At 53.1% G+C, this 13,700-nt stretch overlaps 4 protein-coding genes across 4 annotated transcripts; 3 read left to right on the top strand and 1 right to left on the bottom strand.

Annotated features, from left to right (window-relative positions):
• Positions 1 to 705: 705 nt before the first annotated feature.
• CABS01_13530 (uncharacterized protein) lies at positions 706 to 1,861 on the top strand (the record flags this gene model as incomplete). The annotated part of the gene is made up of 2 exons (XM_060546872.1): positions 706 to 954; positions 1,019 to 1,861. The coding sequence occupies 2 exons, from the start codon at positions 706 to 708 to the stop codon at positions 1,859 to 1,861; spliced, it is 1,092 nt and encodes a 363-aa protein (XP_060394932.1).
• Positions 1,862 to 4,672: 2,811 nt separating this feature from the next.
• Positions 4,673 to 5,386, top strand: CABS01_13529 (uncharacterized protein; the record flags this gene model as incomplete). Its single annotated transcript, XM_060546871.1, has 1 exon — positions 4,673 to 5,386. One exon carries the CDS (start codon positions 4,673 to 4,675, stop codon positions 5,384 to 5,386), a length of 714 nt encoding a protein of 237 aa, XP_060394931.1.
• A 240-nt stretch (positions 5,387 to 5,626) lies between these two features.
• Positions 5,627 to 9,323, bottom strand: CABS01_13528 (ATPase; the record flags this gene model as incomplete). Its single annotated transcript, XM_060546870.1, has 2 exons — positions 5,627 to 6,379; positions 6,435 to 9,323. The coding sequence occupies 2 exons, from the start codon at positions 9,321 to 9,323 to the stop codon at positions 5,627 to 5,629; spliced, it is 3,642 nt and encodes a 1,213-aa protein (XP_060394930.1).
• Positions 9,324 to 10,118: 795 nt separating this feature from the next.
• CABS01_13527 (uncharacterized protein) lies at positions 10,119 to 12,856 on the top strand (the record flags this gene model as incomplete). Its single annotated transcript, XM_060546869.1, has 2 exons — positions 10,119 to 10,298; positions 10,352 to 12,856. The coding sequence occupies 2 exons, from the start codon at positions 10,119 to 10,121 to the stop codon at positions 12,854 to 12,856; spliced, it is 2,685 nt and encodes an 894-aa protein (XP_060394929.1).
• Between the last annotated feature and the right edge of the window lie 844 nt (positions 12,857 to 13,700).

The following is a 13,700-nucleotide window of genomic DNA, read 5'->3' as shown; positions in this document are numbered from 1 at the left end:
AGACGACGATGTTCTTGGAAATGTTGGAAGGGAGACCAGATGCACATATGCCATCCTTGAACGAAGGGTCGCCGGTACTATGTCTACTGAAACTCTGTTTGGGTTCTCTTATGGGTATTTGAAGCGTGATAGCATCTTTAAATGCTTGAAAGATGTTTGTTAATCAGTACCTTGGTTCCTTGACAGAGATAATGCGACTATACATTTAATACTGAATGGCATGAAGTAACTTAATTTGCTAATCCGCCGAGAGGAAAGAAACTCGAGATGAAGATCGTCTCCCCCGAAACGATCTCAAATCAAATCAAAGAGAAGATTTGGGTGGTGGATGTTTCGAGATACGCCAAACCAATTGTCTCCGGAACAATGCTTTGAGTATCTTTTAGACGTCGACCTTGTTTTCTACTCCCGAACAACAACCTACGGCTGCCTTTGACTTCACTTTTTCCTTGCCAACAGGGCTCTCAAGTTTGAAAGAATGATCTATTGCGAAAATTTTGAGCACGGTTGGTCTATCCTCTTTCAGGAACAAACAGGAACCAGGTAGGCGATGCGAAGAAACAATAGACAAGGAGACGAAAAAAACCCAGCGACAGAGATGGACAGGGCCTATCTGTATATATCTTACCCAGCATACACGATGGTAGACGTCTCCTTGATTCAGATATCAGTTCGAAAAAGCAGCTCAGTTGCAAAATCATCATCATGTCGCACAGAGAAGCAAATCGGAACCTCCTGAGCCTCAAGGGCATCCTACACTCGGACGAAGGTCCCGTCGGCGACGAACCCAACTTCCGATCTCTGCGAGACGGCCGTAGGTATATCACTGCGAGAGATGCTGACGGCATTAGAGACGTGACGTTTGTCGGCTTTCCTCAACTCGATGCTACCCGGGAAGAGAAGCTTGCGAATCTCGCAGCGGACTTGGTAAAGCCCACCAAAGAGGCTTCTCCTGTAAGTTCAACCTACCCGTCCTCCCCGAGTTCATGAATGAGATGCTGACACACGGTGGGTATAGAAAACGATTGTAAGGTATCTCGACTTCCTTCCAAAAGACAAGGTCTTCATCGTCGAGAGACTTCCCACGCAGGGATTATGGCGATCCGCGAGAGGTACTACACAAGACCATATAGTCCTCGACGTAGCTTGGGACCTCCTCCTTGCCCTCGCCTACCTCCACGCAACAGGGACTGCACACGGAGACGTTCGCCTCCATAACGTATTCCCCTTCCCCTCAGAAGACTCGTCGCGCGTTCGCTTCAAGCTCTTCGGACACGGCCTCGTTCCAGAAGTCCTGAGCCACAACTTACGCAACGACTGCTACACGGCCCCTGAGCTACGCTGTCCAGGCAAGTATTACGGCTTCAGCGCCAACACAAAGCCGACGTTCGAATCCGACATTTGGATGCTGGGCATGGTCCTCTGGCACTGTCACCGATTCGGCGTTTACTACGACGGCCGCGGATCCGCGAGGGAACGGTGGGAGTCGGATAGGCTGATCCAGCCTGACCTGACCGATGGCGCAAAATTGGGCATTCACCCACTGGCTCCCCGGGGCCGTGGCTGTGAGCCCTCGCCTCACCGATTCGTCGAGGACCTGCTTCATAAGATGCTCACTCCAGATCCTAAGCGGCGATGGACTGCTGCGGACTTGCTGGAGCAGATGAAGATGCAGAAGAATTACACGCCCGCGGAAGGTGATATGAAGCGGGACCTGGCCGATCTTCAGGCCGCTCTGAAAGGTGAGAAATATGACACGTTTAGAAGGATGGCGGCCACGTTGAGAGAGGCTTCGCGCAGATCTTGGACGAGGTTGGGAGGATGGATGTTCTTGCTCGCTTTCTTCTTGGTAATCCTGTGAGGGGGTACTTTCAGGAAGATAGATGTTTCCTTGCTAGTACTCAGGACTTTAGAGGGACTCTGTATTGTGTTCAAAACTTGCTTGGAATTTCTGGCGTACGGGATATTGGAAGAGACGAATAAAACTCTCTGGCTAAGCTGCTATGATGTTATTCCTTTTCAGACGTCTGTGACCAGCCACATCTCTCAGTCGTAGTGTGTATTTTATCACTTGAACAAAGTGCCAGCCAGATGCATGGCATATTGGTCAAGTATCTGCGTCGCCAGAATCCAGCTATGATAAATGAACAACTGGCTGCTTAGCTGTCCACGACAGATGAGCCGAGACTTCCTGCGCCGAGCGCCAGTCACAAACATGATCACGTCTGGTTTCATGCTGCCTTATGATGGCAGACTCTCACAAGGTCATTACTGAGATAGTATGGTTAGTCTTTGGTGATGAAGGTTCTAACAACATCTCAGCATCAATAAGATGAAATAATATATCACGAGTCTCGCATGAGTAGATGCTCTAAGCTATCTCATTACAAAGAAAGTCAAAAGCTCTCATATACCCTAGGTCGCGCATACGAGCCACGGTAGCCACGGGTTATGTAAGAAAACAGAATAAAAAAGCCTTCCTTGCGCTCGTCAGTGAAGTCATCCTGTACAACACCCCGAAGCTGTTCACGGGATTGGAGGGCCGCTGAGAGGGAGATGACTTCAGTCTCGGCTTCGTGAGGAGGATGACAGGCTAGGCTCAAACTCTGTTGCCAAGCCGGCCTGCTTGTCAACACAAATCTGTAAAGATGCAAGATGAAAGTCATTTGTAAGAGACCATGATTATACCGGAACCAGTTCTCTACTGGATTCTTTGCTAGCTGATCTCATGACGTACCCTATTAGATATCGAGGACCTAACAACCAAACGTATTCATCGGCACATTCTACTTTGAGGCATGCTACAACCATCACCATCAAACTCGTATTACCGAACCTCAAGTCTTCCCCCATAAGAAACCCGTCGCTTTAGACCATACCTGCGTGTCGTCACACCCGTAGGCCTCAATACGCATTGGCCAATCGCTGAACATCACGTCGCAAGCACGCGTAGACTAGCCCACCTCTAAAACCTCACCCACTTCGTCATTCGCCCATCTCCTGTTCTGTCTCACACAGATCTAACACAATCTAAACGGCCAACACACCCTCCAATAGACGGCAATGAGGTTCCAGGCCTTGCCATCACTCACTTTCCAAAATCCCAAGGATCCATTGTCCACCTGTCGGGACGTTCCTCTCCCGACTCAAGTCGTAATGCAGATGTCCATCGAATCCCCAGATTGCCACCTACCAGAAGTGACATACGGCTCTTCATCCGAGGCAATAACTCAATCGATCAATCGCTTGATCGGAGGCAAAAGAGAGCCACAGAAACAGAGCCTCCTTTCGACAGGCAGGCAAACGATTGGCCGAGGGAACCGTCAAAAGGGTGAGGGCGAAGAGCAAAGGGAATCCCTATGCCACTCTCTTCCAAACCACCCGCGTGGTCCTCTGTGCATCAGAGTTCCGGGGATCGAATCCGAGCCAAGGAAAGCTTGTCTCGCTCTTCCCTGTCTGTCTGCACACAACCACACAACGTCCAAGTAATATCACAACCACACCACGGGTTCCCGGTCTGACAAGAAGTCTTCCATATCTTCTCCTCACCTTGTTATCTGATCCTTTCCCCCGCAAGATTGCGAACGTTTGACCATCTGCCCTCTTGTCATACAACTCACATTTATCGCGCGGTATCGAGTGAACTAACTTGCTTACTTTCATCGAATGCGCCTCTCGGTCATCCTGCAAGCCCTCACCGACTCTCAGACCATCCGATAAAACCTCCCTCTCACCCAAATCCTTTGCGCTCCGTCCTCCCATAAATCTCACCCATCACCCATCAAACCACGTCTGTTTCCATCCGACCCTATCAACAAGTCAATACCTAACCCGTCCCTCCGTTCGTCTTCTGCCTTTCTCCCCCCCAAAGTTCTTGACTCGCCCGTCTCTCTTCCCCTCCCCTCCATCCCACAAGAAAGATCCCTGTGTTGACGGCATCGTCCCGAGCCAGCCGTAGACCGGACTTGTTTCTAACCTATCTGCTGCTCCTCCTCCCACACGCTGCGCAAGTTACCCAAGCCGTACGTCTGCCGCAGAAAGAGAATTACGCACAGCCGCCGTCGGCGCTGTCCTTGCAGTAGGCTTTTACTACGCATATAGTCGGAAAAACTCGCTGCGCTTCTCTCTCTCCCTCTGCGTGACCAACCCACTAAGAAACCCAAAGGCTCGCGCCAGATTCCCACTCAAGACCGACGTGCCGGGTTGACCCTCGCTCGGACGATCCCAACTCCTCAGAGTTCGGGCTCTGATACCGGGGGAAGAAGCCCAACGAGCCGTCTCCCAAAGTTTCATTTGCTTTTCGCACCGCCTACTAGCCTCCAGATACGGGCTCATCGTCATTTACATTCATTAATCCTCGCCCTCATTCTCCTCTTAGTGGTCTCATTTCCCCTTTTACCTCGACCTCCGGTCCAAGTAATCTCCTGTTACAGGTTTCCTGTCACCGAGCTTTCTCTTCAAACCACCAAAGAACCTGTCTCACTTGGATAGGCCGGTCTCGTTGACGGCGTCAACACACCCGAGACATCTCACAACAACACGAATACCTACCTAGCTCTCATCTCTAAACGACGCACACACTGCTGTTCACATATCACCGCGCATGTCTCAGTCTAGTAGCAGCCACCGCAGTCGCGCCCTCATAAACACAGCCCGGTCGAGAAACACAACCATGGCCCGGACGCGGCGCTCCTACTCCCCATCCTCCCGCTCGCGCTCCTCCTCCGCGGGACCCCGCGATCACCACAAGAAACCCGGCATAAAAACCGCAGCCGTCTTCATCGCCGCCATTGCCGTCGCCTCCCTCGCCGTCCACAAGCTCTGGCCGCGCGGCATAATTCACTCAGAAAAGGAGCACTGGGAACACTCGCCACCACCAGGTGGCCGCCGGTCCCGCAGGCACAACGCCATACGGGACCGCCACAACGGGTATATCGACTACGACGACCACAACGTCTGGGACCGCAACGACTACCCCCGCGACGGACGGAGGCTGTCCGAGAGGGAGTACCACCCTCCCCGTAGCCGCGGCGGCAGACGGTCGCGCGGCTATGGAAGTGAGAGCGAAGGGGATTCGTATTACTCTGATGACTACCTCCCGTCTCCGAGCGAGCGCTTCGAAAGACGAGGTAGAATCGAAGGGGATAGCCGAGGGCGATCGCGTGGAGTCGGCGCGGAGGGGGAGAATGAGATGGTGAGATATGAGAAGCAGTCAAACAGGTCAGAAGCTGCCGGGAGTCGATTCGTGGAGGAGCGTCTACCAAGGCCGCGATACAATGAAGCCGTGGAGGATTGGAGCCGGCGCGGTGATCAACGATTTCCTTCACCACCCCGCCAGCCAGAGTACGTGGACCGAAGGTCCCGGCGGAGGTCTGATTATTATTAGCCGTTTGAATTCATGCGGATGTGAGTCGACGGCATCACAGTCGCAACCTTTGGAGCAGCCGGTGAAATAAAGCCAAGTAAGATGAATGGCTACGAAGACATGCTATTTGGCCATACTATTTAAGCCGGATTTCCTGCCAGTTTCCACACCATTCCGTTGTACTCCTTCACCTGCGCCAAATCGCCCTTTCTTCCTTTATACTCTCGCTTCTCCCAAATGCAATGCACTCATTATGTTCATCTATTCCTCGGCGGTCGATACAATAGCGTTGTTTGCTTCCACGGGAGGTTCCACAGAAGGTTCACTTTCGGCGGCTGGACTTGGCGGTTGCTCCATCAAGCTCATGGCCTCATCCACGGCAGCTTGCCAGCCTTCTCCTGCAGTTCTCATGACCAGAGGAGTGCTGATTTCTGCGGCAAAATAGTTCTCCTTGCGCATGTTGCCGCGCGCGACACCCTCCAATGCCGAATAGGCGGCACGAGTACTACGCATTCTCTTCCCTTGCCTGCCGCCTTCACTGAATAGACCACTCCGTTGCATGCGATTCTGCATGAGACGATAATCGTAGTGTATGATACTGCGCACATAGGGTGCCACCTCAAGAGTGATCATACGCATAGTGCGGTCAAAAACTGACGGCTCGAGACTGGTGGCCATCATAGCCGCTGCTTTCTCAGAGATAGCGATGGGATCGAAAGCCATGGCCATATCATAGCGGTTGATCACTGCTTCTTCTCGGGAAGGAGCGACAAAGAACTTTTTCATTTGGCGAATTGCGCTGTGCTCTTGGAAACAATCCATATTGACTGTACTGCCGTGTCGTAGGGGTGCGGATTGGAGAAGCTGTCGAGCGGCGCATTTGAGACCGGTGGCGATAGTGGTGGCCGTGTGAGTGTAGTCAGTTTGGAATGGGGCCTCAAGTAGGCGCCGGCCTAAAATGAAGTCATCACGGGTTTTGATAGGGAGATCTGGTTGTGTGGGATCGAGAGGTTCCTGCGTATCTGTTAGCCATAGTCGCACGATGTTGAGCGTCATTCAGACTACTCACCTGGAACTTGAGGCCAAAGTCCCCATCAGAGCAGACATCAGCCGCGCTCATGAGATCAGAGAACTCGGAGAACACGTCTAGCGCGACAGCCCTCTCGCTGGGCGAAGAAGTCATCACGCTGTCTGCCCACGAGGCCATGTCAAGTGAATCATGCCAGTTGCTTAAATCCATTCCGAGGCCCTGCCAGCATTGGCTCACCAATTCTTCTTCAGCAGCACGCACGCTGGGAACCACTGCTCGGTCACGGCTGATCCATCCCATGCCCTCCAAGTACGTTCCCTCGCTGACTACACGCACGACATCGCCATTCTCATCTTTGTCGCAGCCTTTCGGCCATCGCGGATAGAACCAGTCAAAGCCGCCTCGACGATCGCCAACTCCTAGCTGACACCAGTAGTTGAGCTCCATGAGAGACGCTCGAAGATCGTTACCCTTTGATTCGTAGAGGGCGCTCACGGCTGGCCGGCTAAGAGCATGACCCTCATTGGCTGCAATGAGTAGGAGTACATCGACCGCCAAGAGCGCTGGAGGTGGTGTGAAGCGGAGGATTCCATAAAGCATGAAGCTGTGAAATGGAACCAGAGTCTCGTCGTTGCAAGTCATGACGAATGGTCTTTTGGACTGCGAGACTAAGTTGATGATGGTAGCCCAAAATTGCTTGTCCTCTTCGTAGAGAAGGTCGACCTCTTCAAGGAGAATTAACGATTGCTTTTGGCTCTGAGTCTTTGCCTTTGCGGACTTGGATGCCTCGGACGGCTGGTCGGCAGGCTGTGGTACCGCTTCTGGTTTGAGAACCGCCTTTGCCTTGAAGAACGATGTCATAGTGCCTTGCTTGCCAGATTTGATGTCCTTTGCTGTCTCGTCATCGGCGTTGTCCCCGGCATCAACCTTGCCGCCTTGGCGGTTATGTTGAACAAGGTGATTCTGCGTCATGTCTCCAATCTTCTCCATGACGTCTTTGCCGTTGCGGCGACTGCTGGCATTGATCTCGAATATCTCGAAGCCGAGCTCCTTTGCTACAGCGTAGACTGCAGCCGTCTTGCCACTGCCATGAGGTCCGCTAAGGACAATTGCATTGGTCAGGCGGCTCGCATCTTTCGCAACATCGCGGCGAACTACAGTCTTCTTCGGGCCACCATGAACAGGTGTCGGTAGCCATTCATCCTCGTCGTCAGAGACCGAAGGTAGGAAATCTACTTCATCACCATCTGAAACGATGAATCCATCCATCTTGGCGCGCTTCCGCTTCTTCTTTGCCGCCGAACCCATTTTTGTACCGGAGGCGGAAGTGGAAGCACCTGTGTTGACTGATTGAACGGTTAAGGTCTGCAACCACTCCTTCAGCAACACGCCCTCTTCGAATTGAAGGACTTCTTCTCCGCTGATTGGTGCGTATTTATGTGCCCACGGAAGGTCCTCGCATTGCGACCTGTCATAGGCTGAGAGATTGGTTTCGAGCATGTTGTAAAGGCGGGCCACTGAAGGATGGGGTTTCCGGTTGGACGCAGTAAGTAGCTCATCATCACTGTCTGCACTCGAAGTCACTGGCAGAACAGATTTAAGCTCTCGCTTGATCCTTTGCCGAAGCTTGCGACCGCTTTCAAAGTGCTTCTCGGGAAGGCGGAGCTCCGCGGGTGGCGGCTCATAGTCCTCTGCGGCCTCCTGGACTGACTTCTTGATGCTCAGAGTGTTTAGCGATTTGGCAAGCTGATCTATGACAGATTCACCAGGGTAGATGTGTGTAGTTTGCCCCTTAGATTTCCGGGACGAAACCGGGGCGTCTTTTGCAACTGGGAGACGCTCTTCTTCGGGAAGAAGCCCCCGTACGTGTGCCATCCCCTGGGTCGGCCATGCGGGGTGGCAGGCGCCTGGAACTTTGAGGCCCATAGATCGGACACCGAATTGTGGAAGCTGAATCTTGCCAGCTATTGGGGCTAGCCGCTGCTTTCTGGGAGAGCATGGGGTGGATGAGAATATGGTGGCTCTAGGCGGTTTGGGAGCGGCGGAAGGCGCGTCCACCAACTTTACAGCCTTCTTGGCATTGCCCAGAAACAGAGGATGAGTGTCCTTCGTTTTTGATTTGTCCTGGTCCTGCTTGGAGACCCTCGCACGAGGCCCTCGGGGGGTCGTTTTCGTTGGAGTCGTGAGGATCTGCTCAATCTTTGAGCCTATGCGTTCGCGGGACGCCACATCAATTCCATACTTGATGGTTACGATACGGGTGGGTTTGGCCAGTGACTTGGATGCTTTTGCGCCTTTGAATGTTTCTGCAGGGCTTATTTTGGGCTTCGGAGGCGAGCCAATTGTGCCGGTCTTTGGATTGAATTTGAGCACTTTGGTAGGTTTTTTGGGTTCCTCTCCAGCAACAGGAGCTGCATTCGTCGCGTTCAAAGTCGTATCTGAAGGGTTATCAATGATGTTCAAAAGAGAAACAGGAGCCTGGTTTAGTGGAAGGGCAGCTACATCGGGCTGTATCGGTGCGGGATCGGGCGTTTGTGGGACTTCGTTGGCAAGCGAGGTCGTCGGCACGCTGTTGACCTGGGAGAAGTGGCTCGTAATATCAACAGATGGGATGTTTGGCTTCTTTCTGGGCCGCCCTCTTTTCTTCCCAGAACTTGGAGGGTTGCCGGCACCGGTCTTTTGCCTCTTGCGACCTTGTTCATCCTCGCCTATGTCCGATGACGCTGGCTCAACGTCGCTGGATGGTTGCTGAGATGCACGTGCTTGCTTTCGAGATCGAACGGGCTTGCTTTTCAAAGGTGTGCTGTTGACAGACTGAGGTTGGTCGTCGGTACTCGAATCGGTTCTCGGTGCGTCGGCGGTCTTCCCAGGGACGAAGAATGGGTGAAGCTTCGAGGCGTGGGAGGCGTCCAGCCCATCTGGGGCCATGTTGGCTACAAGGAGAGTTCCCATGAGATCGTGCGATGCTATTATGGAAGTACGTTTTAGCATGCAGTTATGGCAACATCAGTAGAGCAATGGAGGCGTATTTGTTATATGCACAGGAGACTTGAGAACTTACGCCAGAGCCGTCGCGCCTTTAGACTACGTCAGCGGGCATGCAACTGATCAGGAATTGATGAGTGACGAAAGATGTTTGCGATCCAGATTGGATGAAGTATCAACAACCAGAAGTTTGGCACCGTCTATTATATAAAACAGAACATAACAGAGACTTCCTCCGAAGTTCAATATGGTAGCGCAAATCGATGGGTGCGAGAAGTCGAGGTGGGTGGGTTGTCTAAGGATCGAGTGCACCAGTCGCGTGAGTCGCGTCTTCGAATCGCCGGGGGCAGCAGTGGGCGTGTAGCGCGACGTCCATTACACTTAAGATCCCGGACCCACCAGCATTCCTTATCTTCTCTTATCTCATATCTTATCTAATCGATAGAAAAGTGCGGTCCGCAGATTATCCGACGATGTTGGTTTTGGGAATCGAGCGCACGGCCTTCCTTGGTGTATCCTCGCACCTAAGGACAGTGCGAAACCATTGTCAGGTCGACTTTTGCACCCCACTACAGCAGAGTCCTCCGACTTTTTTTTTTTCTTTCGGTATCGCGACCTTCACTTACACAGCCAGGTTTTCGAGGTTGGGAAGAGCCATTGCCGTCGCACCCCGACCTGAGACCAGCCAAATCTCAAATAACAGTGTCTCCGTAAGCTAAGGCTTTGAGAAGATACAAGATGGCTCCCACTTTCCGCATCCACCGGCCAGACGTTTTGGCATCGCTGCCGCGTCCCCTCGACCATACCAAGGGCCAGTACCACATTGGCGAAGTTTACACACAAAAGCCCGGATCCAAGAAGAGGAAGAGACTGGAAGTTGTTGTTGGCGTGGACGGAGAAGCAGCCAACATTTACCATGTAAGTAGCTGTATCGGGGGACCTCCTCAATACAGCGTCTAACAGTTGCTTAGGTGCCCTCGTCCGGTCTGCGAACATCGTACCCGATTCCGCCTCAAGAGTCCTTCACTTGCGCGCCGCACTCGATCCGATTCCAGGGAGAAGGCTCAAGCGGTCGCAACAACTACACATACCTCTCCACAAGAGACACTACTGGCGCAAAGGTTACCCTCTGCCGCGATGTGATCGACACGACTGGCAAGACAAACTCTGCTAGCACGTCTCAGCGAGTGCGCCATAAGTCCCCAATCACGCATCTGTTTACCTCCGCCGCCGTCGATACCACCATTCTCAGCGAAAACCAGTCTGACAAGGGCCATGTTGTTGCTCTGTGCAAGGACGGCCAGGTCTTGTGCCTGGACGGCGAGGCATTGGAGCAAAAATGGAGCACATCGTCATACAGCCTCTGCAAAGATCTGCTTCCTGCAACCGTCTCGAACTACGAGGTGGAGTTCTCTCTACATGCTGCGGCATCGGATGTCTTGAATGGACTGTTTCAGGGCAGACAGGACGCCTTTGGCTCTTTCGGACGCCAGATCGACTCCAAGACCTTCAACCCCGACGTCCTTGCCTTTGTCGCACGCACCACCGGCGAAGGAATCACCTCAAGATTCCTCATCATCTTCGGTATCATTCCTACGGCGCCTTCGCAGCCGCTGGTTCAACTCCACGTCACGCCCTTGCCTTCGCAAGACGAAGTTGGCGCCGAATCGGCCACATATCAGCTCCATACCCAGTCAGGAAAGCTACTTCAGCTTTACGGTTCGGTCCTCCGAACGTACGATCTGACGAGCGCCGTGCCCAAGTTGCAAGGCAGTCTGCCTCTGCCGGATTTGACTTCTTTCCTTCAACTTTCAGAGCACTCGGTTCTGTGCCTATCAAAAACCTCCGCTAGCATGATGAACCCTACCTTCCACTCGATCCAGGCTTCGACAGCAGTCGAGTTCCCCGAGGCCACTGAGCAGCAGAAGCCAACGCTCGTGACTTTCCTGTCAAAGCTCGACATGGCGGTAGCGGTTGTCGGCAACACTCTGGTGTCCATACAGATTGAGCGCCCCAAGTCTCATAACAAGGAAGGCCTTCTCATCGATTCCATCGGCAGAGGTCTGCCGAGGTCTGACCGTGTGCCAGCAAGCCTTCCCAAGGCTGGCAACGAAACCTTTGAAAACTACCTCCCAGGAACACTGTCTGACGAATATGTCAAGGAGTCTCTGGCTGATGTCGTGAGAGCGGATGGGTTTATGCAGGCACAAGACTGGAAGTCATTCGAAGCCCTGCTTGCGCAAAGATTCGGGGTCGCAGTGCAACAGGAGGTGGTCTCTAATGAACTCCAGACGCCAACCTGGAAGTGGCTGGCTGAATCAGAAGCGTACCCTGCCGTTGACCGCAGGTGGGTGCTCTATGCCATCAGCAGAGTCTTCTCGATGGAAATTCAGAGCCCCGAATCGGCCATCCTTCGATGCAACCTGCCCGCAAGCAACGTCTTGATCTACCTCGTTGCTGCTGGCCACCTCACGAATGCCAACATGTGTGCGGCCTTCAAGAGTGAGCTTGCCGAGGTGGCACCCAAGGATTCGGTCATTGACAAGCTGGTTCAGAATCTCGTCGCAATGAACCCTGCCATGGAGCTGCTCCTCAGCTATGTCACGGCAACCAAGCTCGGCGAGAAGGACTTGCTGGTGGTGGTTCGCGCTATCATGCAGACCCTCAACATGAAGCCGCCGCAAGAGCTGCTTGCGCTGACGGAAACCGAGCAAGAAGAGGACGTGGCGATGGAGATTGAAAAGACGGAACAAACGCTGGAAATGGCCGAGGTGGCCGTGTATCACATGGACGACGACCGCAACCTCCGCGAACGAGCTCTCACAACAGCATTCGAGAAGCTCGCAAGCTACTCGTCCATCGCGACGGTGCGCGCCCTCCGCGAGACCCTCAGCCCGACGGAGATTCTGTCACTCATCGACACTCTACGCACACAACTCTACCGCGGCGCCTGGACATCACGGTACTTTGACATGACAGACATGGACAAGGACGAGGTCGCGGGAACACCACCGGATGGCACCATTTCTCTCATTGCAGAACTCACTTCCCGCTGCATTGATTCCATCGGCCTCAGTGGATGGCTTACAAATGGAGCGTCCTCCGTGGGCGGCCGTGCGGAGGCGCTTGAATTCATTACCAACCTGAGCAACGAAGTCAGCGCGGCCCTGACCGGTTTGCACGAGACAGTCCTTCTGGACGGCTACGTTGGCGAAGCGGTTCAGTACGGCCGAACAGCAAAGACGGGATCATCAGCCAACGCGGCTGCTTCCGCGCGCGCTGGGGCCCTCGCTAAGCCGGTCTCCCTTGACGTGGAACTCTCGACTCGCTTGCCTCTGGGCCTCGTGTCCAAGCAGCATGTGTCTGATCAAAAGATCGTTTCGGGCGGCGAGGTGCTCGAGAGGAGCTCGCGTGAGAGAGGACACCTGCTGAGTCAGAAGGTCAAGGCGTACTCACTGGAAAGGATCTCCATTTGAGCCGCATGTCAGATGGAAAAAAGTAATTTATCGAGGGGATCTGAGGCTCCACCAGACGAGCGTGTGAGATTATCGGGCTTTGAAGTAAAAAGTTCAAGGCTGAAGACAAACAAAAATCGGAGGAGGCTCTGCACGGGCTGATGGTTTGGGGCAATAGAACCCGCCCTGTGACAGTGTAGCCTGCGAGTAAGGGATAGGAAGAGAGGGAAAAGCGTAGAGAACGAGGACAAGCCAGAAAGTGAAGTGCTCAAAAAGATACCATGAACGGATACCGAAGCGTACATCTTTCCCCTCTCGTCGACCGCGACATCGGTTACATTCGGTGAAGGCCAATCATGTGGTCATTTATGAGCCACCTTCAAACATTGAACAACTCCCATGTGCTCCCTCCCAATGGACTTTCTACCTAGCATAATAGACTTTGCATTGATCGATTGATCGAACAATGGAAATCATCGACCGAATTCTAGCGCCAGCTGGCATGAGGAATCGGGCTAGGCACGGCAGGGCTGACTTGAGATGCACCCTTCCTTGACCAGACGAATCGGAACGCTGAAACTTACCCGTCGGTGTGACAGACCACTTACGGCTGAGGCATTTCGAGAGAAAGCAAGAGGTGTTTTTCGAGGACTGATTAAATTGGATGTACACGATTCAGAGCACGATAGTCTCCCAGGTTGATTGGTTGGTTGCCTCGGAGAGATTCTGTTTGCTGATGAATCTCTACTTCTATGGCGCTTAAGCCCTGAGCATTTTGGCTTTGTCGGCAAGCGATCTGTTAGAGCAAGTCAGGCGGTGAAGCAAAATCTAGCTTCTGAATAATCAAGAATACGATTTCAACATC

This window comes from Colletotrichum abscissum (genome assembly GCF_030869225.1).
Source record: "Colletotrichum abscissum strain IMI 504890 chromosome Unknown Scaffold_45.1, whole genome shotgun sequence".
NCBI lineage: Eukaryota > Fungi > Ascomycota > Sordariomycetes > Glomerellales > Glomerellaceae > Colletotrichum > Colletotrichum abscissum.
The sequence above is the reverse complement of the archived record's forward strand: the minus strand, read 5'-3'. Positions and strand labels throughout refer to the sequence as shown.